This window comes from Sphaerodactylus townsendi, linkage group LG01, assembly GCF_021028975.2.
Source record: "Sphaerodactylus townsendi isolate TG3544 linkage group LG01, MPM_Stown_v2.3, whole genome shotgun sequence".
In the NCBI taxonomy this organism is placed as follows: Eukaryota; Metazoa; Chordata; class Lepidosauria; order Squamata; family Sphaerodactylidae; genus Sphaerodactylus; species Sphaerodactylus townsendi.
This window is the reverse complement of record NC_059425.1, coordinates 163,392,143-163,417,920: the sequence shown is the minus strand read 5'-3', so window position 1 is coordinate 163,417,920 and position 25,778 is coordinate 163,392,143. Positions and strand designations below refer to the sequence as shown.

At 44.6% G+C, this 25,778-nt stretch overlaps 1 protein-coding gene across 1 annotated transcript in view; it reads left to right on the top strand.

The window, feature by feature from the left end:
- The window catches only part of NBAS (NBAS subunit of NRZ tethering complex), a 223,906-nt gene that overhangs the window by 18,131 nt on the left and 179,997 nt on the right, over positions 1-25,778 (top strand). Inside the window, 2 exon segments of the mRNA XM_048498827.1 lie at positions 21,901-22,045; positions 24,240-24,305. Of these exon segments, the coding sequence (XP_048354784.1) occupies positions 21,901-22,045; positions 24,240-24,305 (211 nt within the window).

The following is a 25,778-nucleotide window of genomic DNA, read 5'->3' as shown; positions in this document are numbered from 1 at the left end:
ATGCACTCAGGACTGTTATAGCACAACACAGGAACAAACATACTTCAGAAATATCAAAATCTAATCTCTATCAGAAAAAATTCACACATGCTAATATATAAAATTTTATCTCGAGTACCTCTGTGTGTGTTGTGTAGATACTCTGTGATGCTTTTTCTGTTGCTCACTGGCACTTTCTTTCAAGCTATATGAGTAAAAAAATGGGATTGTGAAGCCATAGAGAAAAAGAAGGGAATATAAGCTCTTAAGATTCTAGCCACAAGAAAAACTCTACATCTCAGGGAATGGCTTCTCCATTCTCCTTATGGGGGTTCTGCTTAGTAACTCAATTTAAAACATACACAGGGGGAAAAAATAGACCATGTTTGTAGCGGTAACCAATTTAGTAGAAAATCTGTTTTTAATTTTCCTGATTTAAATCCAGATCTCGTGGGACTGAGAAATTCCTCATGTGTGTAGTTGCCCAGTGTGTCTTGTTTAAATTAGCGTGGTACCATGATTCCCATCTATACTACCTCCCCCCCCCCCGGGTTCTTGCACCTGTAGTAGCTCAGGGCCCAGTTCAGACCCAGTGCAGGGTCACATGGTTAAGTTCATGGGTCTCAGCAACTCCATATTTTAATCAGGTATTAAATCCCATTGCTGTCCATCATCAGTAGTTGCTAGTTTTGTTTGTGTGTTAAATTATAATCCACTTTTGTGTCTAACTGGCAGTTGTATGTTAAAAGATAGAAGTCTGTGAAGGATTGAATGAGAACGGTAAAATAATCTCCACTTTCAGGATTCTGTAAGCCAGAAGTTCTTAGGGGATGAACAAGATAATTTCTCCTCTCCACTTTCCTACCCCCTTTAATTGACTTTCCACATTTCTTGGCCTCCTAGACAATGCATACTAAACCACTTTTAGGTTTTATTTTTAAAAAGGTTAAAAATCAAGTTTACATTCATAGCTTGAATCTAGCCAGTCAGTTTGAAGAGGGCAGCCCAATCCACTTACGGCGGAAAATCTTTTCACGCAGAGGACTTCTTGGCAGCCAGGAGGCAAAACAAACAAACCGTCTTTCCCTCACCACAGGAAAGCCCTCCATTGGGCTCTGTGGATTTATACCACCCAAAGGCACAAGTCTTTAAACTGGAAACAATATGCACCCAGGACTACTAAAGCACAACACATGAACAAACATAACAAACAAAAGGATGGCGTAAATCCAAGTCCCAGGCGCCAGCGTTCTGGCAGGCAAAGGCTGGGTGAAAGCAGACTAATGGTGGTTCTGCCCTCAGCAACACCTCTGAAACTCCCTTGCTAAGTGCTTGTCAGGATGCTGTTTCAGTTGGGGGGGAGAGCTATTGAGGACTGCATCTTTTGCTTTGGGCTTCTAGCATCTGCTTATCAACTCTGACCTTGAGGTTTTGCTTGCTGTATGAAGTTTCGAGAATGGAATGCTGTTACTGTCTGTACTGTCTGGATTCACTGAAGGTGATGGGGATACACTGAAACATATTATCAACTGTTCTGGCGGGAACAGCCTTTCCCTGTTTGCTCTTCTGATCTGCAATGAAGTCCTTGAACCCTTCAAGTGAGTTATTGTCTCTAAAGGGAGTTTGACAGTGCCCCAGAGAGGACAAATCTGCCTCACGATCCTGTGCCACCTCCCATTTGAATTGGGCTATTAAGGGCACTTCTATCTTAGTAGAGTTGGTGTCAGTTTTGTTCTGTCTCCCATTGTAGATCCTCTACTTTAGTCCCATGCTGTTCAGAAAAGTCCTCTGACTCCCTAGTACTAACACTTTAAAGAGCTTAGTAGACTGCGGCAGGAAGGGGAAGTGGGAAAGTCCCACTCTGGGAATTCTGGCTCACAAGCCTATTGTGCTGCTGGCAGGCATCAACTATGGCGAGAATCAGGCAGTCCAGAGCTCCCAAGCGAAGCGCAAGCGAGTGCAGTCAGGCAAATTAAGAGTCTGAAGCTGGGGCTGAAATAGTCCAGGAGTGGAAGCAGGCAGACAGGCTAGGGATTGAGATTTGGAGTAACTAAGCAGGAAGCCAGGTGCTTGGAGCTTCCCTGTGCTTCCCTGTGCTTGCACCCAGACAGAGCAAAGCCCAAGTCAGGGTTTATATAGTAGGCCCTTGCTAATGAGACCAGGAATCTGCAAGGACTCAGTCCATTTCTGATGTTGTTTCTAGCTCACAGAGCTTTTTGCCACGTCGAGTTGAAATGTGGCAACTTCTTTTAATACTGAGCTGCTGCCTCTGCCTTTGTGCAGCTGGCCCTCTTGGGCTGCTGAAGACTCTCCCAGCTGCAGGGCATGTGGCTCAGCTGGCAGGGCATGGCTTGGCTCTGTTAAGTGTCTCTCCTCTCAGAAAGTCTGCTCCTGCTCTATAGTGTCGTCTGGCTTTTCATCGGATTCCTTATCTCCCAGGGACTGGCTCATGACTCCCATCTTGTGTTATTGGATATAAACTCCTATTTTTTTTAAATGTGCAGTGGTGGTATTGAGTTCCCTGATCCCTCTGAAACCTCATCTGTGACCAACCTGGCTTTACTGTTTTCATGACTGACAAAAGCCCTCCGCTTTAATACTGGATACTGTAATAATGTGTTCATTATTTTCCAAACAAAACTGGGTCAAAGCATTGTCAAAAGTTGGATAAGATTCCCATTTTCCTCTTAGGGCAATTTTATAAAAATCTGACATATCTATACCTCAACCAATATTTCACTTGCCAGTTTGTTGGCATTTTGTCCTGATGTGAGATGTGGAAACCGGTATCGAAGCGATGGCAATCCTAACTGAATCGGTGATGCTATATAAAGATTGTTTATGCCAAATAACCACTATGCGAAGCCGGCTGTGTCACTTCCCGCCTGGCTTTCAGTTCAGAACAAGTTGCTTTTCCCCTTGAAAGCGGTTTGCTTGGTATAATAACTGAAAGTGAAATATAGGGAGACTGACAACAAACAGCAGTTTACGAAACATTTGTTGGGTTTTTTGGATCCAGTTGAGCATTTCCATGGGAGGAAGGCACACAAAAAGTTTTGGCCTTTCTCTCCTAGTGTAGTCTCAGATGGTCCTCGTACAGCTCCTAGCACCCCCGAGGCTGCAACATTTGGGGCATTTCAGGGGGCATTTGGAGCTATAATGGGGGTAGAGGAAGAAAGTGATGCTGCTGAGAAGGATCCAAGCCGTACTGAGTTCTTTATCGAAATCCTTAGAATTTTTACAGATTGTTACAGGACAAATATTATTCTTCAAGTTGGCAATATGAGTAGGGCCTGATAAAGAACTTTCTATGCCAGTCCCTCCTTCCCAACTGAAAAATGTTCTAAGTACGATATAAACCAAACGCAAGAGGACGATGTGGTGATCTTTGTGCAATCATTTTGATAAATCTAAACAAAACCAGTATGTTTCCTCAGGGTTTGGGGAAATAGATTTCTTACTTTATGTTATGCAGCAAAACTGGCCGTGGATTTTGGAGTTTTGCCCATTCCTCAGGCAGAGCTGCCAGACTTTGATGACCAAAGCTCTGTGTTCTCATTCATCCGTTGTGTCAGGCTGAGGGAGTGGAAATGAAAGACAGGCTCTTTGCGACGATGTAGTAATGCACTGCTGATCCAGCAGCGCCAGAGGTAGAACGTTAGACGCTTAACGGACTCGGCGGCCTTGCCGTCGTGACGCACCTCTCACTCTCAACTCCCCATGAGTCACGGGTCATGAATCATCTGACTCGATCACCGGCGCAGGGACAATGTAAGTGCTTCGCCCCCCAGGTGGGGATTAGGCCTCAGACGCATCGCCCTAAATCCGCATTGCGAAGGCCAGATGAGATCATGTATCATGCATATATTGATCTCGACCTCGGCCTCCCACTAAGCCCCGGAACTCGTCCTCCCTCCTACACGCTCGGAGAGTAATAAATAAAAGGTGCCAGGAACCGCAGACGGAGACTTCATGGGAACACGGACTCCCTCCGGTCTCCCGCTGCTGGCGATTCCACCAGATGTTAATATCTCCGCCGCCTTCGCTCAAAATACCGTTTCTACAGCTGACCGCTGGTCGCATTACCGACTACAAGCTGAATTGCCGAAAACCGGAATCCTCGAGATCTCACCAACGCTCACCGTCAGCCTTGGGAAGGGCCAGCTGATACCGGAATCCGCTTCGGATCAACAGATCCAGGGGACCACCGCTGACGTCATCGCCTGTCCCACTCTGGATCGGGCGCGATCCCAGAGACACGGCCCCAGGGACACTCCTCGGCCCGAAGCGAACACGCGGTGGGAGTATGGGAGCTTGCCAAAAAAGCAGGGACTTATGACAAGCATCGCTTGACGAACTCGAAAGTTTAACGAAATCGCGGCAGGAGTCCCCAGAAGAGAAGGGAGCTTTCGCGTTAAATTGGTTGAGGAGATTGAAGCTCGAAGCGTCCATGTAGTACCCAGAGAGGGACATTGAATCTTAAGGACTGACGGGAAAAACATCGGGCGACTCTCGAGCATATTCCCGCCAGCCGCATGATATCGCCAAGTACTGGACGCGGAGAACAATGTTTTGTCGCCATCCAGCCTGCAGACCTACGTACCCCCCTTTGCTGTAGAGTCACCCTTTTCGGGATCTTTCACCTTCAATTTCAACCTCGGAATTTTTCTCTATATCCACTAAATTGACGCTTCGTCCTCCCTTCTGCCCCTACCCTCGGGCCTTCACCCAATTCAAACTCTCTCCTCACAAGCCCAGCCGCCTCCTTGCTCCGCCATTTCAAATCGGGCCACTGTGACCTCCGTCACGCCATGCGTAATATTAATGCGCTAGCGGTTTCAAAACTCTCGCAGAACGTGATAGCCACGACATCTGCAGAAGAAAGAAAACCCTGAGCGGAAGACGGTCGTAGATTCTTGCATCAGCCCGGCCCACTTCACAGATACTGAGGGGAGGGTATGCCATTAAAGCTGGTTGTGCGAAAATCATGCTTTAAACCATAACATTCCTCTACCTGAGCCTCCGCGAAAGCAATCTGCGGACGAGGGAGTCACCAGCCTCCTACGCGGAGAGGCATGCTGGAAGCCATCAACGGTAATGGTTCCAGACGACTGAAGACCACCTTTTCGCGATGCCTCCTGGAGCCCTGCACACCGGCCTGGAGAGAAGTGGGAGTTCCGTTTCAGCAGTGTAGCTTCAACCAGAGAAAGCCACCTCGGGCGCCACACCGGCCAGCAAGAAGCTTACGGCTTAAACCGGCTGCCTTCGCCAACCCCAACCATCGAGGATTGTCCCACTTGCCTGAGGCCACTTACGGATTACCGCTTCTGGAAGTCGCTTCTTATAAGGCATTTATCAAAGTCCCCAGTACGCTGCCAGCCAACCCAGAGTGCTTTCTCACCATCCGGCAAACCCCAAGAGCCCTATGCCGAGTTTGCCAGAACAGGCTCCAGGAAGCTCAAGAGGCAGGTAGATAGCTAAGAGGCCCAAAACGAGCAGGCTCCTCATGCGCTAGTAAAAGAGAATGCTCTCCACGGAGTGCCGTAGAGCAATCAATAATGGCCTGGAGCAAAGATCCTGAACTGGCCGACATGCTTAAAGGAGCTTACCAGGACATCGGATCCCCTCGCTCACCACAAGCAGGCCTCCTGCACAGCAGCACTCTTGCTCAAGCGGGGAGGCCAGTCTCTAGGATGACTGTTGCTTTTAATCTGCGGCAGATCCGACACTCTCCGGGCGGGGAGTGTAGGCAGGCCCGGGTGGGGGGGGGGGCCTTAAGCAACCCCGATGGAGGAGGGTCCTCCCCCAGGAGGAGAAGGCCACCTAAACCCGTGCCCACGCTGCCAGAAAGGCTTCCACTGGAGCAGAAACGACTGTCATGCCGGGAAACTCCCCGCCCGGGCGCCTCACCCAGCTCCAGGACCAAGGAGGAAAGCACGGAGCAGACTCCAAACACTACAAGGCCCCTGCCAAACCACCCCACCCCCCCTCATCGGCATCTCGGCCAAGCATGCACCTGTAGCCCATCTCACTTTAAGTTTCCCAATGCAGGTTCTTTTGTCGCCTAACCTGTACATGACGGAGCCTATCCCTACCGGACAGATTGGGCTAGTGCTGCTGTAAGGCTCGTCAGCTGAACAGGACTGCTCCATCGCCCGTCGAGTTGATGCGACTCACACGCGCAAGGACCCATCCACCTCCAGAGTCTGGACAAACATCCCATTGCGGAGGGTTGCGCTGCCGGAGCCAGCTCGCGGCTTCAGCTACCTCTTCTTGCCCCATGCGCCGCCCGCTGCTTCGACCCAATAAAGGCTAGGAGCCCCAGCAGCCAACATGGGCGCAGCCCACACCACCGCCGCAGCAGTGGAAGCACACTGCTCGGAGCTCCCGGCCATACCTGGAGCCTCGGCCATAGAAGGGATGTAAGTTCAAGGAGCCTGAAGAACTGGACACCGCCGATGTTACCGCTATCAGAGCAGCCGAAAGCGGGTCTCGGCCCAGTGGCCGCATCGGTGGCTTGCCCGCACATCTGGGGTGTGGGGGAGACAAACGCATGAGATCGGAGCATCCGGCCTGGCCACGGTCAACAGCCCAGGGCTCTCGAAAGCTGGTAGCTCACAATGATCCGCCCCCATCGCTTTGTGACATCCATGCCGACCCTGGGAAGGGACCTCATGAGTCCAGGTTAAAAGCGACTCTGGTCTGGGATGGGTAAAGCCGCCACAGATCACTGATCCCAATACGTGTCTTCCAAAGACTACTTTGCTGAATTTCTGTAAGGAAACTGTTTCCCTCCCCTCTTACTCCTTCTGTTTTACGACTAGTAGAGGCGGAGGGCCACCTCATTGACTGGGTTCTCCCGGATTTCAAGTGTAATACCCAAACCCGCCCACAGGATAATTTGCACTGTCAGGACAGGTCTCCAGTTTAAAAAAAGGCTGCATACATTATGCCGGCTAATGTACCCCAAACCCGGGTTGGGTTATGAGTTGCCCAGCGCCTGGCAACTTTATCAGTACCCATGTTAAAGGCCAGGCGCCAGCTCGAACCTTCCTTATAAGGAAGCGGTTCTCAGCGGGTGATGCAATTCCCAAGATAATCTTCGTCAAAAAAATTTAGCACCATCCAGCTTCCCGCATTAGCCACCAAGGTCACGTAAGTACAAGCTCCCTTTGCAAAGAACTCCCCCTCTTTTTTTCCTTTGTGTGGTAAAGCAGGAATTTGGCCTCTAATTGCCCTACAGCTTCGCTTCATCTCCGGATGCCCATCCCCCCCAAAAGGCTTCCAAAGCCCCTTTGTGTTGCTGATTACATGCATACCCACAATCCCCCCCCAGGACCGCCTGCTCCTCTCGGCTCGGACTTGACGCTACCCTTGATGCACGCTATTGTCTAGAGCTAGATTCCACCAGGGTTAAGCTTGCAATTCTGCCCTTCCTCCCTGTCAAACAAACTAAAAGAAAAGAGGAGTAGGCGGCCCCAGGAGGACCGTTAAGGCAAGCAGCAACCTTCACAGGCTGCAAAACAAGCCCTTCTTCCTTCTTATACTCAAATTCTAAACACTAAACTCGATCCCAATCTCCGCTTCATCCGGCTCTAGTTCGAGCCTGGCGGACTCCGCCCCCCCCCCGTGAACCTGCTGGGAAAAGGTGTGTTTCAGTCCCTTCTTCCCTACAGGTCCCTGTGGACTCCGACCCGCCGATGGCCAGGCCAACCCATGGAATGGCGCCAGGAGAAGAAACCAACCCTATCCGAGGAGATGGAACGCATCTCTCCTAGGAGGATCCCGCCCCAGCTTATCTCAGCAGGAACGCCCGTCGCCAGCCAAAGAGACCCAATGACCGCAGGGGAGACGCCAAGGCGTAATTTCACCAACCAAGCTCCTAGAGTCGCTGGGCACCAAGCATTCAATTCCGCCGAGACACTCGAGAACCTCTGTGCCGCCTCTTGCAATCATCATTACCGCCAACTCAGCCACCACCATCCTTTTGCCTGCTCTACTGCCTCCCGCGATGGCGCATGCATCGGGCCACCCCTGACGAAGCTTCACTCAGACCAACATCTGGGAGACAGCTTGCTGCCGCTAAGCAACGCCTCTATCAACTTCTGCCTGGGCCCGGTACCTAGAGTCGGAGCCTGCCTAAAGCTCCTGCCTGCCTCCCCGGCTCTGCAAAGCTCGGAGACTTCCTGCTTGCCAGAGTCTGGGCTTGCCCCTTCATGAATGCCTCCTCATCCATCAGGGGTACTCTATGAGCTACCGACTAAAGGACCTTGTCGCCCAAACTCCCCTCCCGCCGGGCGCTTTCTCTCTTGTCACCAAGACTGTGCGCTAACCACGCAGACCTAACACCTGGCGCCAAGCATCACCGGGCGCGAGCTAAATGGCCCGGAAGGACCCACTCCGGCCCATTCATCTGCTCGGCCAGATTGGAACTGCACACACACGAGGACATTCCCCCATGTTCGAAACATCCACCTGCTCCCCAGGGGTTGGTTCTGGACCTGCGGGAGAGAACGTTAACTACACTCCCACCGACTCTCTCGTCGAACTCTTTGTTGCCTTAGTTAAGCCTTCACCATCGCCCTGCACCCCAGGCTCCACCCCGAGCCTCGGCCGCCGCCGCCGCCCGCTCATCTGCCTTTCGACCTCCTGTCGAGCGACGCGTCAGCCTCTCTCCTAAGCAGAGTTCGCCTCCTCTAACTTCCTGAGTGGGAGTCCCCGGACTCGGCTTCTTCAATGCTAAGACTATTGGCCGGGCTGGCCTGTATTGCATCCCAGCAGGGTCCATCAACTCCACTCTCCACCATTTGGACGCCTCTGGCCTCCGAAAGCAGCAGTGGAACTTCGATCCAAGCGACCCTAGACAATCGCGGTGTTATTGATTTACTTGTTGTTGTTTACACCACCAAGGTTGTGAGGAATGTACATAATATGTGTTGTTTTAATCTTCTGATAATTCCCAGTTGATTCACATGAAAGTGCGCGGAGCTGCAAGAAGTTGTATCTAATTCCAGCGGCGATGTTTTACCCCATTGGTAGGTCAGCCCTCCTGGAAGGGCTGGCTGCCGGGAGGATGGTTGAGTGCTATTGTACAGCTCTGCATTGGTTTAATTGTTATTGTCTTATTATCGGATCTTGTACGTTCAATGCCTAACAGGTCTACTATTGCCTGTAACGGTGTGTAAGAAGCCCCTCGAATTTCCCCTTACCCCCCCGCAGCCAGAGTTCTAAATGTTTTGCAAGCAGCTTGGTCAGTCTTTGACCGGACGGGCGGAGGGAGACAAGCTGCCCCTTTAAATCGCCTTTAAGCGCCTCGCCCCTCTTTCTAAAATGTAAAAAGGAGGAGATGTAGTAATGCACTGCTGATCCAGCGAAGCGCGCGCCGTAGTAGAACGTTAGGGACGCCAACGACCTGCGTACCTAATGCCGGTGCGCATCGCACCCTCACTCCTCATCCCCATGAGTCACGGGTCATGAACTGTCTGGACTTCGATCACCGGGCTTATAGGGACAATGGTCTTGCCTCCCCAGGTGAGAGGATTAGAGCTCAGACAGCTGTACGCTCCTCTCTCGCGACGTAGCGCCAGATGAGATCATGCATCACATGATGATCTCCCGACCTCCCGCCTCCCGTTCTCCCGGAACTCCCCCCGGTCCTCCCTCCTACACGCCCCCGAGAGAGTAACAATAAAAGGTGCCAGGAACCGGCAGACGGGAGACTCGCTAGGAACACGGACCTCCGGTCTCCCGCTGCTGGCGATCTCCACCAGATGTTATCTCCGCGTCTCGTCTCGTTCTTACGCTGACCGCGTGGGTCGACTACACGACTCTACTGTGTAGAGGTGGGGCCTGAAGTTATTTCACAGTTTTCTTTTTATTTCCCTCTCTGTTCTGAACGTTTGTAATTCAAGTACAAATATGCTCTTCATGTTCAGTTCCTTTTTAATAAGGCTGTAGTTTCCTCTTGAAGTTTTTCTCTCTCCCAATGATAGGAAATGATAGCACTTTGACAACTAAATCACTTTTCTGAGAGAGCACAGATTATTTCTTCTTCCTGCAGAACTGACATTGTTGATGCCCTGTGTGTTGAGAAAGTGTTGCTGTAATTTTCTCAGCCTCTTGAGAGAAACCAACATTTCCCACAAAAAAGGGCAACTGCTATAAATCCCATTCGGGTGGACTAAGGTATGCATTCTAGGCCATGCGCACTTTGGTATATTGTGAAAAGAATTTACATTTTCCTAATTTAAGGGAGAGGACATGGGAGTTTAATAACACTAATCTAAGAATATAAAAGGAAGCCAGACGTTTCTGAAGTTTGCATTGCATTAAAGACTCAAGATAGATGAGACTGAAATCATATGTGACATTGACATGTCTTGTTCTGTTCATAAAGTGCACTTTTGTTTTTAAATACTTTTATCCTCTGGTTCTCAATGGGGACCTAAAGAGGCTAGTTGCTTCATTCTGCTGCCCTCCATTTTTCATTACAACAACAACCTTGTGAGGTAGGTTAGACTGGGAGAGAAAACTGGCCCCAGGTCACCCGGCAAGTATCTACGGCAAAATGGAGGTTTGATCTTGGATCTCCCAGATACTAGTCAGATCTAAGAAACCATGTGTCTATCTTCAGAGGAAGAGTTATAATTTAATGTAGTGTTTAAGTTGCTTACACGGGTTTGTGTTTGTAGCAGAGTTGGGCTCATACAGCAGCATTTCCTTGCTTTTCCTTTTTTCTTCCTTTTCCCGCTGTTACCATTGATGATCAGATAATTCTGTGCAATATATCATAGTGGCTGCAGTTGGGTAGGGGAAAGATGTAGACATTGGAGCCCTCACCTCCATGAGATTTCTTTCTGTGACTGGGGGGAAAAGTCCTTTGCACCTGTCCGGCTGTCTTGTAGAGGTCAACTGTAAACTTGCAAAACCATCTGTGCCATCTTTTAATTCCAGGGATTGATTTTATTTTATTTTATCACGCAGTATAGTATTTTATGGTGCATGAATGTTTAATGTACTTTATTTTTTTTTAAAAAAAACCATTTGAGAAAATACTGTGACAGTCCTCACAACTTTCTGTGACATCCTCTCCCCTGCCAATATGATACAATTAGAAAAAAAATAGAGGAATGAAAAAGAAATTAACTTTCCCACTTTTTGATTAAAAGAGGTTGTCTCTGCCCGTCTGTATTTGTTAAGGGGCTTTTAGAGCAAATTAGAGCAACACTGAATACTTTCTGTGGTGTTCAGAAATAAATAAGGCAGCATGCTGTGAGGCTTTTCTTTTTCAACAAATGAAATCCAATTTATTATTTTTCAGCTGTAGCCTGTATAACTGCAGCTTTTGATAAAAGAATCTTGTCGAGAAGGGCTTGTGGACATACACACACATACACACAAACCCTATCCATTTGTTCGATTGATGCTCCTCTCATTTGCAAGATATTTCTTCAGGACAGAAGTATTTTTATGTCGTAAATTCCCTATGCCCACATGAATGCTGTAATCTCTCTTACTGACGCAAATTTCTATTTTGGGAATTATTTGTGGGTTAATAAGATGTTATTGATGTTTCCTTTAGCTTGTTTTTCCTCTTGTAAGAACACATTAACAGTTTCTTTTAATGATCTCATTTAGAGAAGCTTGCATGTATCCAACCATCCCCGGGGGTCGGGGTGGGGGTTTCTGTCCCACTAGTGAGACTCCTTTCTTCCAACACTTAGTTGCTGGAGGGGGGCAAATCTTAAGAACCAACATGAGGGGCAAAATGGGGAGGTCTGTAGTAGGAGTGTGTGAGAAATAGTTGGAAATGGCTTCTTCCTTTTCTGTGAATGAAGATGCTATTCTGTTGGAGGAACAGTGTGGCTGGATGTGTGCCTTTAGCTGGAAGCTGTGATATCTCTATTGCAAAAATTGTTGTAATTTTAAACGCTGACATTCCTCCCAAAATATATATGTTCAACTTTTTCCCAGCCAGTTAATGCTGCTGCTGTTTTACGTAATACCCGTAACTCATTTTGCTTATATGAAACATGCAACTTATTTTTAACCGAACCTCTAACTGGATCTCTCTGTGTTCCTTCTTTTAATTTGCAATTATTTCTGTTGTTAAAGAGACTGTGAAGATTTTATTTTCTTACAACCTTATATCATAGTACAAACCAATGCATTGTAATTTGTAAAAATTGAGACTGTAGCCTAAATGAAGAAATCTGGTTTATCTCGTTTCTTGAAGTAATAATTTTACAACTCTTAACATATTTCTAATAATCTCTCTCTCTCTTTAATACATTTCCTGATAGCACTTCATAGTGTGGTGTGTGAATTGATACATCTATTTCTCATATCAGAAACCATTTTCAGTGTTTCTTTCTTGTTCTACTTTATCTGACAGTGCCAGTGTAGAAAATTTGCTTCTCTTGTTTAACATTGCCAACTCTCCTCTCGTAAAGACCTTTTAAAGAATTCTTGGTTTTATAGTACCAATAGATAATGACTTCTAAATGTAGAAATGTAGGCATTCAGAATATATCTTTTGGTCATTTGCTACACTTGGCAAATGTTTCACATTTTTGTTTATACAAGCTGGGGGCCAACAAGCTAAGACAGGGGGAATCTCATTTTCCCCTCCCCACTTCCCTTTCCTGAAGCCACCATAACCTCTCCCCTTTTCCTCCTTCCTTATCTCTTTGACACTCTTTGTCTGTCCCATATCTTCAACTTCCTTTTCATCCTTACCAATGGCAGCCTCTACCCAGGAAAAGTTTGACCCAGTTCAGTGGTGCCAGCCTAGTGGCTGGGTTGGCCCCGTTGCACACAGGGGGACCTACAAGGACTTGTGGGGAGCCCTTTACTTTCCCTTGTATCCCTTTGCCCAGACTATTTCTCTACACCTGGCTACTCCCATATCTTCAACTTCCTTTGTTTCTTTCTTTCCTTTCCACCCACCAAACAGCCAATCTTTCACTGCCCCCATCTTCAGCTGTATTTATCATTTGTTTATTTATATCCTAACTTTCTTCACAGTGGAGACCCAGTGACTCACATCTTTCTCCATTTTACAATCACAACCCTGTGAAGTAGAATAGGCTGAGTATGATTGGCTCAAAGTTGCCAGTCAGCTTCTGTGGCACAGTGAGGATTCATTCCTTGCTCTCCCAGATCCTAGTATGAAATTGTAATTGTTATATCACACTGATTTGCATGGCTGACTGCTGTTGCTGGGTGAATCATACAAGTAAATTCATAGCAAGTTGCTTGATAGTTGTCTCTGGGCATGGCCCCAGTGAGTCCTCTTTCAAAAGTCAAAATGGCCCTAGCAAAGGGCCCTGTCCACCTTAAGTGACAGAAACTGAAACTGGTAATACCGTTGTGGCCTACCAATGGTCACTGAGGGCATTCATTTCTTAAAGATGCAGGTGCTGATTTTAGCATTTTGGAGTGTCTCTTTCTCTCTCTAAAGAGAGAGAGAGAGATTATTATTATTAAGATCTGTAAACTTGGGACTTTTCTTAAAGTGTAGAAAGATCGGTGATGTCTGTCCATGGCCCCAATCTGCAGATTTAAGTATCCACAGATGGGACCATGTTGAGAATTAGATATATTGATTTTATTTAAAACATTTTAATATTTCCTCTCCTTTCCTTATCAGAAGGCCCAAAGGCAGGTTTCTTATCCAAGAGCAGCATTTTCATCAAAATACTATAGATTTTTTTCCCCATGGGAGTTTTTTATAAGATATAAAGTTTAAGAAGAACCTTTCAAGCTGTCATCTCTCATGATGTCATAATCCCACTTGAAAATGCCCTACTTCTTAATCTGTAAGTATTGGAAAAAGAATGCAAACCTTTCATCTTGTCTCTCACCTTGATGTACCCCATAAATCTAGCCTGGATATGTAGACCAATACATCTTCTTAAAATGTCTTGTTCTGTCCTTGAAAAATTGCAAACCTCTTTCTGATGGGGGAGGGGGGGGGACACATTTGCATTACAGTATCCATCAGTGGCTATTGGTCCCAGTTCATTTTTGCATTTACCCCACATTCTTAAAATTATGTTTTGGGTTGGAAATACTTTAACCCAAGGTCTGACCTCCTTTTTTCCCTCGCATTACTTATTGTGCTTCTGGGGAAACTACTCCAGAAAATGAGGAAGGGGCTGGGTTTGAACTAACGGATGCTACTCCTGCTGACTCTAAAAGGAAAGCCCGCATGAACAGAGCAAAGACTAATGTGTGAAGGGGGGAGGCTGGTTTCTGCTGAGTCCTGCTTCTGCCAACTTTCCACACTGTTCCAGAGGAACCTTAGGCTTTGGGGTTCAAGTGCTTGTGGACGATGAGGTAGGTGAAGTGACAAATTGTTTTCTGGAACCTCTGCTGTGTTTGTGGATATTTGAATCCAAACCACCCACCATTGCCAAAATGGCCACCTGTAGGGAAGCCCAGAATCTCCTTTCCTTTTATTCCCCAAGAAGCTCATTGATAGGGCTTCTGTATAACAACAGGTTTTAAGTTCTCTTCCTACCTTTTTCTTGGAAAGAGCTGAGGGCTATTCTGACTTTTCCTGATCTTGAGAAAGTTTCTAAAGATGTTTTTCTAACCTTCTTGGGTGAAAATGACCAAGGCCAGTATAATATCTATTTACCATATGTAGACTGCTCTTTTAGTTTTTTTGTTGCTTTATAGATCTCAGCTGTAACATTTAACAAAATTCAAATAAAACCAAGGGGCAAGTTTAATTTGTGACATCCATTGGTTTTTGCAATTGGTGAATAGTTAGCCCAAGTTAATACTTGGTTAAACTACTAGTCACAAAGCAAATAGAAGAAAAAAATAGTTGCTGTTTTCCGCTTCTCTTCGCAAACCACACATACCCCTTCCACCCTGCTCCTGAGAGTTGCGGTTTGTGGTGTGTTTACAAACAACTTCCTAAGCGTTTTCAGCCCCTGTACACATTAACTTGGAGATACCAGTGAAATCCAAATATAAAAAGCCTGTTATTTCTGGCGGATTGTGAGAGATCCAATGCTTTGACAGATAACTTTTATAGCAGTAGAATTTGTAATGGAAATGAATGAACTTAACTGAATATGGAGGGGAAGTCCGATGGAAAATCATCTGCGAGCTAAAAAAAACCCAAACTAAATGTGTTAGCACTGGTTTGGGAAAACAACGTACTTGTATTGATCTCTTCCTAGTTCAGTGAGAGTTCAGTTGAACTGCAGTTGCAGAGTACTTTTTTGGGGCTGTTCAAAAAGAAAGCTCGAATAAGCCCATCGTCAGTGGGGGAAAACAGTGCAGTTCAAAGCATGCTCGTAGCCTAGACTTCTAAGAATATCAAATTACCTTGGTTGTTGATGGCCTCGGGCATGCTGTCAGCTTACTATTATTATTGTTAAATCTCTCGTCTGGTTTTTAACAAAAATTAAAAATGAGTCCATACCTTTCCTTTGGCTCTCAGTGAAACTTTACATTTCTTTTGATAATGGGATATCTCTTCATCATGGCAAATCCCTTTTAGCTGTGTGCTGTGTTTTATCAGTACTGTGAAGAGTTGTTTAAAATTTTAAGTATTGCTGGAATAATATATATATATATATATCAGAATATATATATATCAGAATATATATATATATTTTTCTGTAGAAGAGGGCCCCCCCCCTCACTAGATATGGCAGCTTTGCCTTAGCTGTCACTGAATTTCATCAATCCTGATAAAAGATAAATCCTGTTATAAATATTGCACTGTATGCTACTGGGTTGAACAAATGTATTGAACTTAGTTTGCCTCCTAAATCCCCAAATCTGTTGGTAGCCTACTCTTTGGCAGGTCAGTTTACAGACTCGTTCCTCATTTCTACAAACTGCAGGCTGTTTGCAAGGCTCTGTGGTTTGAGGTACTTGTCCAATCAGTTGGCTTTTCTCATCTGTTGCAAAGCCTTTTTAAAGACCCTATGCAAAGGTTTAAGATGAATACCTGTCCATCCCTGGTTCTGATCTGAGGGAATGGCTTGCCTGCAGAGGTCAGGAAAGCTCTCATGTTTACATTATTCCGCAGAATGTATAAAATGGAGCTATTTGGTAGGGCATTTCTACAAAGAGAATGTGGTTCATTATTAACATCTGTGAAATTTTGGTAGGTTTCATTAAAGGTTATCTCCTATGCAAGCACCAGCTCATGACATAGTGTAGTATATGACACTGCTGCACTGTTTCCCAAATATTATAATCCAGTTTTGTGACTTCGTTCTTTGCTCCTTGCTGCTCTGTTAGTTATCATGCTGTTTTTATCGAGCTATTCTCTAATTTTGTAACGTCGTTTTCTTTCGCTCTGCTTACTGTATTGTTTTTTAACAGTAAAACCTGCTTTAAGTGTCAATGACAAAGGTAGACTATAAATTCAGCATGTAAATAAATTTGGGTGTTAGAAGACTCGAGAGGGCATCTCAGTTCCCTTTAAGAGGACATCTCAAAAGGAGAGACCCTCTGTCTCTGTTGCACAGTTCTCTAATCTTTGGAACTTTATCTCTGCCTTCATCTGTTCGAGAACATATTTGAGAACATCTAACATTAGCATTGCCAGGATGTTTTGAGGAAGTTTTTTGGAAGTTTTTTGAGGGACAGGGCTTGGGGGAACCGATGTTGTTCAATGTGACATTGCTTTCTGGTAACATCTGCACATTGACCTATGTTCTAAGACAGGGGTAGGGAACCTTTAACACTCAAAGAGCCATTTGGACCCGTTTTCCACAGGAAAAGAAAACACTTGGAGCCGCAAATAATTTTTGACATTTAAAATAAAGATAACACTATATATATAGGGGGGTTTTTACCTTTTACTCTGCTCATTCTGAGAAGCGCATGGATGCGCCCGCCCTGCTGCCTGTAGGGCGGGCAAGGATGGGGCCGGCGGCTCGGCTAGTGGAGCCACAGTGCAAGGGCAGAAGAGCTGCATGCGGCTCTCGAGCCGCAGGTTCCCTACCCCTGTTCTAAGACCTTTCCCAATCTCTAGAAGAAGAGGAGTTTAAATTTTATACCCCACCTTTCTCTCCTGTAAGGCGTCTCAAAGAAGCTTACAAACTCCTTCCCTTCCTTTCCCTCTCACAGACACCTTATGAGGTATGAGGGACTGAGAGAGTTCTGAAGAACTGTGATTAGCCCAGGGTCACCCAGCTGGCTTCATTGTATAGGAGCAGGGAAACAAATCCAGTTCACCAGATAAGAATCTGCTGCCCACATGGAGAAATGGGGAATCAAACCTGGGTCTCCAGATTATTTATTTATTTATTTATTTATTTATTTATTTATTTATTTATTTATTTATTTATTTATTTATTTATTTATTTATTTATTAGGTTTATAGACCGCCCTCCCCCGGAGGGCTCAGGGCGGTGAACAATATAAAGAGCACAATCAATTAAAATACAATATAAATATAAAGTAGGATGGCTCTGATAAAAATAAACCTTACTCTATTAAAATGCAGCATTAATAATTTAGTTCCAGATGGCGCCTACTATCATTCCCACAGAAGCCCCAGAGTGGGGGTTTATAGGTCTTCATGATGTCAAAGAAGAACAAGAAGGGAGGGAGGGAGGGAGGGGCCCCCTATCAACGGCTAGTCTCCCCAAAGGCCCGGTGGAACAGCTCAGTCTTGCAGGCCCTGCTTAACTCAGCGAGGTCCCACAGGGCCCGGACAGTTGGAGGAAGAGCGTTCCACCAGGCTGGGGCCAGAGCTGTAAAGGCTCTGGCCCGGGTGGAGGCCAGCCGTATCATGGAGGGGCCATGGAGGGGTCAGGGATCACCAGTAAATTGGCCTCTGCCGAACGCAGAGACCGGTTCGGGACATTATGGTGCACCACTCTTAACCACTACACCACACTTGCTTTTTAGATTGGGGAAATCTTTAAGTGCTGGTTGACATAGTGATGATACTTCTAGATTTTGACCTGGAAGTGACCTTGTGGCATCGAGCAAAACCTCTCCTCTATTTTCCTTCCACCACTCCATTGAGTGTGATAGAGGGCAGGGAGAATGGCCATAAGTGTATCCACTGTCAGTGGGAAACGGGCATTGATAAAGTTGGCATTCACATTGGTTTGAGGATCCAAAGATCATTCAGTCCAAACCATCCTTCATCCCCCTTCCTTTATGCAATTAAAGTGGCATGTGGCCTGAGGGGAAACCAGCAAACTCCTCTAGGGGAGTTTTAAGCTGTTGGACGCCATCTGTTGCCTTTTGAAGAAGGAGGAGGAGGAGGAGGAGGAGTTTGGATTTATATCCCCCCTTTCTCTCCTGCAGGAGACTCAAAGGGGCTTACAATCTCCTTTCCCTTCCCCCCTCACAACAAACACCCTGTGAGGTAGGTGGGGCTGAGAGAGCTCCGAGAAGCTGTGACTAGCCCAAGGTCACCCAGCTGGCGTGTGTGGGAGTGCACAGGCTAATCTGAATTCCCCAGATAAGCCTCCACAGCTCAGGTGGCAGAGCTGGGAATCAAACCCGGTTCCTCTAGATTAGATACACGAGCTCTTAACCTCCTACGCCACTGCTGCTCCACTGCTGTTGTAATGAAACTGTATTTTAATAAGGACCAGTACTAAATGTACAGAGTTTATTTATCTATTTAACTGTGTTGTATATCTGTGTTGTGAACCGCCCTGAGCCCTCTGGGGGAGGGCGGTATACAAGCTAGCTAAATAAATAAATAAATAAATAAATAAAGTGTTAGGGTAAACTGGTCTAGAGGCATACCAGAGACTCTCTAGGCAAAAAAAAAAAACAACTATTGACATTGGTTATTTTTTCAGGGGACCAGCTTACAACAGACCCTCGCCTTACAGTTTGCAGGTTCAGGCAGGAATATTTATTCATTTTGAAATGTGTATGCCACTTTTCCAGAGACCTGCTTGAAGCAGTTCACAAATTAAAACACTACAATAAAGCCTGTACAACAATATAAATGATCAATTTGTAAAATTAGCTCAGGACTAAGAAAAAATTGAGGAGCTTGACGAGTTCTATTCATAAAACAGTCTTTAGGCTGGAAGTAGGCCTTAAAAGCAGTGTGAAAAAGATGGAACCCCTCAGTAGAAAGCTTGGGTGAAAAAACGTTTTAGGACTGGTGCCTAAAAGGTGGTGAGTTTGGTGCCAGGCAAGCCTAAAAGGGGAGGGCATTCTAAAGGTGAAGTGCCTGAAAATGTCCCATTTCTGGCTACTGGTCTGCCTCACGTCTACAAGTGAGAATATGGAAAGCAGGATGGGAGAAGAGGATGTTATATGGCAGTCTGGACAGTGCAGGAGGAGAATATCTTTCCCAAATAGCCCAGCCCATGATTAAGAATTATTACTTTGAATTGTGCCTAGAAACAAGCCAGGCAACTGTTGCAGAACTTTCAGCACAAGATATATACAGTCCCTTTGTCTAGTCCTTAGCGCTTTGTTTTGAACAAACTGAAGTTTCCAGACATTTTTCAAAAGTAGCATTATGGTAATCTAACCTGGATGTATCGACCACCAAGACCAGGAACGTATAAGAATCGCTAAGCCAATTCCACACAGTTTTATTTTTTTGGAAGTATACATAACCCAGGAGTATAATTCATTTGTCTTTGTGCTGTTGAAGGGCAGCCACTTAAGGAGTCTTGGTGAGAGAAAGAACCTGGTGAGAAGCAGATTTTAGTTACATTTAGGGCAGTGCAAGCTTGGATGTACTTTTAACCTATCTTTTGAACTCTTACCTTCAGGTAAGACTTGTATTATCAGTATTACCTTGTCGTTCAGTCAGAAATAAGAGTCTAGATCTACAATCTTATATTCTTTATTCCATGCAGGTGGGTGCCTCAAATTAACAAGGGAAGGGGTTGTGTTTAAAAAGCTCGAAATTGTACTGCCCCCAGTAATGTTTGTGCTGGCTGTTCTATGACTATTGTCTTCCTGTTGCAATAGTTTTTCAGCTTCGATCAGTGGTAGTCTGCTTAAACAGCGGGTTACTTTCTGTGGGCTACGTAATAGAGGCCATGTTGGTAACTCTGGCACAGAGCAGAACTTCGATCTTGATCAGAAATACTTGGTTTAACACCTGTTTCAAAAGCAGCATCCTCCATAGTCAGTTCATCACTGTAATCCTTTTTAATTCAAGATAATTCAGTTCAAAAGCTCATGCTTTATCAAAGCAAGCTTAAAAAGTGAGGAAGGGGGCAAACAAAAGAAAGAGGGGGGCTCTCCTGTCACATCCAAAGCTTGTTTTTCTCTCTCTTCCCCCCGCCCCCCTGCTCCCTCTTCTATGAAGTGTTCTGAGCATTTTACTTCTGAGGTTGGGGAACTATTTGTTTATTTTGAAAAATTTCTATGATACCTTTCCATCCAATTAGGCTCCCCAAGGCAGTGGGCATTGAAATATTTCAACATTAAAATGGCATTAATAAAGTACCGTATATACTTGAGTATAAGCTGACTTTTAAAGCACATTTTTGTGCTGAAAAAGCCCCCCTCAGCTTATACTTGAGTATATACGGTAATTCCAAGATGGCAGCTGGACCCACTAACAGGGGACAGACAAATTTTCCTGGGAAGGGGATCCAAAGTTTCGGAACCGTGACGAAGAAGGATCTTTCTTAAATTGCACCTGCTGGAGGCTCAGGAGGCAGGGGTACCTAAACAGGAACTCTGAAGATGACCATAGTAGTTGGGTAGATTCGTATACAGGACTGTGAAAGTTGGAAGCCTTTTCACTACTATATAGTCCAAATAAATTACTACGCTGATTTTTCTTTTAAGTTGTAATGAGTACTTCTAGGAAAACTTTCTTAAAGTATCGGACATACCAAAGTTCTTTATTTGAGTACCCAGCTTAATACACTGGTCGCCCAAGGAACCACGTCTTCTGCAACAGAACTGAGGTTTTTTATAATACCGAAACTTTGAACCCAGTGTTAGAAAACCAACATGAACTGTGAAAGAAAAGAAAAATCTATCATTATATTATTAGCATTGTGGTTGTTCAGGGGTTATTTTGCTACCCTTAGCTCATATCAGTCTGTGGTGAGTTAAATCTATTCTAGTGAAGGCTTGCCTGTTGATAATTATGACATTTCAATTGATTGGTTCCCTGGATCATTTTTCATTTGGAAAAAATGTTTTGTTTGTCATAATATGTTACACTGTTTAGGACAAGTAATATCACAACAGCAAAGTAATGTCACAACAGCAATTTGGGGGGAGGGCAAGGATGGTAGTTTATGCCTCAATTCCTTTTTTTTTGTATACAAAAAGAAAACTCAGTGGTCAGTGGTTGTACTTTGTAGACATTATTGACCAATGTTCATCTGAAGGGTACTGAAAGGATGAACCATTTTGGCACTTTGCTGTGAAGTCTGCTAAGAAAAATGCAACTGGGGTGTGTGTTTTTTTCCTTCCAGATAATTGACTGTTTTCTAAAAGGAAGCTCCTTCATACACGTTTAAGCCATTAGATGGCAATATCTTGCCAACTGAAACTAAAAGATGACAAAGCTATCTTTCTTTTATGCTTTTACTTGAGAAACTTGTTCAGTAAATTCTTTCGTTCCTTTTTAAATTGCGGATGAATTCTGGGGGGAAAAATATAACGGGTAATTACTCTGAAAAAATAGCTTTCCATGTGAATTAGATGCTTTAAAAATAAGAAGCATGATTCCAACCTGTACCCTCCCCCCCATTCTCAGTAACAGCTTGAAATCTTTAATAGCAAATGTGTAATGGGATTTGTTATATCTAAGTGACAATTATTAAGTGCAATATAAATAATTCATTTCTTATCAAGTTGCCACAACTGGGAAGTACTGAAGTTCTTTCTTAAAAAAAATAAGAACTGCTCACTGCTGGGAAGCAAGCTTTGACAATTGTCAGCTGTCAAACAAACCTTTATGTAATCTGTTTGTGATAGTCTTCTGATTATAGGTGGCTGTGAAACAGACGACAATGGAACAGGAGTGTCTAAGGCTGCCAGTTGTGGACTGTCGGCGTGGCGAGTTCTCTCTGGATCACCTTATTATAAGCAGGTTACAAGCTACGAAGATGATATTGGGGCTGTGAGTATCATTTGTGTATATTTTCAATGTCCTAGGTCAGTGGTGGCAAACCTTTTGCACTCCAGATGTTATGGACTACAATTCCCATCAGCCCCTGCCAGCATGGCCAATTGGCCATGCTGGCAGGGGCTGATGGGAATTGTAGTCCATAACATCTGGAGTGCCAAAGGTTCACCACCACGGTCCTAGGTTATTTAAGCATTCACAGATGAGTTGTCGTGTAATTCATGTGTGATTGCCACTGGAGAATTGATCAACCATGCAGATTTTTTTTGAAATGTTGCTTTGGCATCAGCTTCTGCTACCCAACAAGGATCTTTACTTTGTGAGTAAAAATAAGCTTAAGCAGCCATTTTGTGTTGGCTCCACCTCCTTCAGTAGGATTTTTAGGCAGTCATTTTTTGAGCATGACCATCCTAGGGTTGCCAGCCTCCAAGCAGTAGCTGGAGATGTCCTGCTGTTACAACTTATCACCAGGCTACAGAGATCAGTTCACCTGGGGAAAGCGGCTTCTTGGAAGGTGGACTCTACAGTGTTATATCTTATTGAAATCTCTCCCCTCCCCAAGCCCCACCCTCCTCATCCTCACCCCTAAAATCTCCAGGTATTTCCCTACTTGGAGCTAGCAAATGTAGCTCACCACAATGTGTCAGAATTCCAGATGGTGAAAAGAAGAAAACTTGTACCGACCAGGCTACAATAAATACTTCAAAAATTGTGTCTCCCACTGGAGTAGCCATTTACTTATAAGTAACCAAAATAATTTTACAACACAATAACCAGATGTGTAAAATTATTTTGCTTACTTGCAAGTAAATCGCTACTTCAGTGGGAGACTGAACACTGAAAGTGATTCAACAATGGCCTGGAACCAACCTAATTTTCTTCTTTTCACTTTGGTTGTGTACCTTCCCCTTTTGCATAGCATGGAGAATTCCAGATGGGCCATAGGGTTAAAAAGTTTGGGGAGCCCTACTCTAGAGACCTCTTTGGATGATGTGTACCACTGAACAAGAACTGAAATGCAACTGTTATCTTTAGTGGATTCATTGATTCAAACCTGTCTACTGTCCACAGGGCAGATGGTGTAAGCACCAATAATTTGGTATGGTAAATGGCAAATAATTTTCTGTTCCTTGGGGCTTTATTTTTTTGGATAGATCCAAAGCATCATCCCAGTCAAGGGGCAGGAGAGTTCTTGTTACATTATTAATATACTAATATTCTGCTGTTGTGATCGAGGAGTCTCAGGGGCTTTTCAATTTTGTTTTTTCATACAGATATTTACAAAACAATTCAAGTGTTAGGTGCCAGTGTTAAAGTGCTCTCCCTGTTGTGCAGCAAAGAATGCGAATGTGCCTTCAAAGATATAGGGATGCATCAGTGAAACCAATGTTTTCCCAATCAAACTAGTATTTGGTTTACATTCAGATTTTTATATGGATTGAATCAGCTTCCTGATTTAAGACACATTTTGTTGCTTTTTGATTTCTGTATTTCTGCAATGCCATGTGAATTCTGATTTTTGGTCCAAGTTTTTCCTGTATTTCTTGGTTCATGCAAAGCAGGTTTGTGTTGTATAAAATATTGAGTTTCTTCTGTTTTTTAGAATGCACTCCAGGTTCTAGACCTAGTCAGTAATCCAAAATCTATTACAAGAAAGGCTGAAACTGTTGCCACCTTGATGGTCTTTTAAAAAGTTTCAGAAGATAGCCATGTTCCTCTGCAGTAATACAGTTAGATTTGAGTCCAGTGACCAAGTTTTAGGGTAGAAACTTTTGAGAGTCAAAGCTCTTGGGCCTGATGAAGTGGTACAATTGAGGGAAGTAATTGTATCACTCTACTCTGCATTGCTCAGACCTCACCTAGAGTACTGTGTTCAGTTCTGGGCACCACAATTTGTTGACTAGCTGGAATGTGTCCAGAGGAGAGCAACCAAAATGGTAAAAGGTCTGGAATCCATGCCCTACAAAGAGAGGCTTGGGGACCTGGGGACAGGAATTTAGGCAAGAAAACTTATGTATGAGTTTTGTTCTCTACCAAAGAGGGACAGGATGTTCAATATCTCTATTCTAGTATGCAGCATAAGCAGCTTTAGTTACTATCTGCTTTCAACTTCTGTGGCTTATTTTAGTTTTTGATGAACAGTTTAAAAACTGCATAGACACTTGATATCTGTTTGTTTTTCCATCAGGCAAAGAGGCGCTCGTTGTTCAAGTTTACAAATTTCAAATTTTACAGCAAACAAGGCAGACAGCAGGTAACAGTGAAGAAAGGGTATAAGTTGTTACTTTGTACTCAAGACTGTACTTTTCCAGGGCAGCCTTGTTATTGGTCATTTTGTAGTCTGTCCTTGGAGTGTCAAGGCTGTGGATTATGGTTATTAGACTCTGTTCTCTAGCAAAATATGCTTTATGAGTAACAATATGTAATTCAGATGAAAACGATCTCCCTAAGCTATTATGCTGCTCAGCTGAAAAAGCTGTTCCCATCAGTTCTTAGTCTTTTGAGAAGGTGGAACGAGGTCCATCCACTATCTCCCTCTGGTCTTATCTCAGTTCTACCCCTGTTGCTCTTTTGCAGCTTGTCGGGGTTGTGCATCAAGTGATGAATCGGCGGCTGTTAGATCTGGTCATATTTAATCTTTTTCTGTGTTGGAGATAATTTATTAATGGAATCTGTAAAAGGGTTTGATAACAACAAAGTATATGGGATACAACGGGATTCCACGGTAGAAGCTGTACATCATAAGCAATCAAATAAACCAAAGGCACGAAACCCAGGCTGTGCAATAATCACATAAATATGTTGTTAAAACATAGTAGCATTCATAATGGACCAAAAAGCATCAAAACTGGCAAGAAGCATGCACCCTACTCGCTATCCAGAGTCTCAAAGTTGGGAGGGTGCAACAGTTCAAAGTGTGCAGTGTTAAAAGATCCAATCCAGAATGAGTTCCCAGGTACATACTCGGTTTTGTGGAGTCATGATCCACTTCTTCAGCATATATGTCCTTTTTTATTTCTGGAACAATCACATGCATTCGTAACTCTGCATTGCCGTGTTCCATAGTGAATGAGCAAATTATGCTTACTAGGCAGGCTATATTTATGGAGTGGTTTGCCTTTCCTTCCCCAGCTGTCTTCACTGAGCATGCTGGATACTCATTTGCATACATGCCCCATTTTTCTCCCCAGTGTGGTGTAATGGGAGAGCCAGCATGGTGTAGTAGTTAAGAGCAGGTGGATTCTAATCTGGAGAACCGGGTTTGACTCCTCACTCCTCCACTAGAGTGGCAAAGGCTTATCTGGTGAACAAGATGTGTTTCCGCACTCCTACATTCCTGCTGGGTTACCTTGGGCCAGTCATAGTTCTTCTGAACACTCTCAGCCCCACCTACCTCATAAGGTGTCTGTTGTGGGGAGAGGAAGGGAAAGGAGCTTGTAAGCTACCTTGAGTTTCTTTACAGGAGAGAAAGGCGGGGTATAAATCCAAATTCTTCTTCTTCATCTTCATCATCATCATTTTACTGACCTCGGAAGGATGGTCCTTGAACCAGCTCCACCATTAAATTGCAATTTTGTTAGATACATCTTTTAGGATAATTTGTATTATAGTGGTTCTTCTGAATAAACATGCTTAGTGTAGGAATGCAAGAATCTTCAAATGTATTGTTAAGGCACTTCAGGCCTGTTTCAACAAGAACACATTTTCTTTCACACAGTGCCTGCAT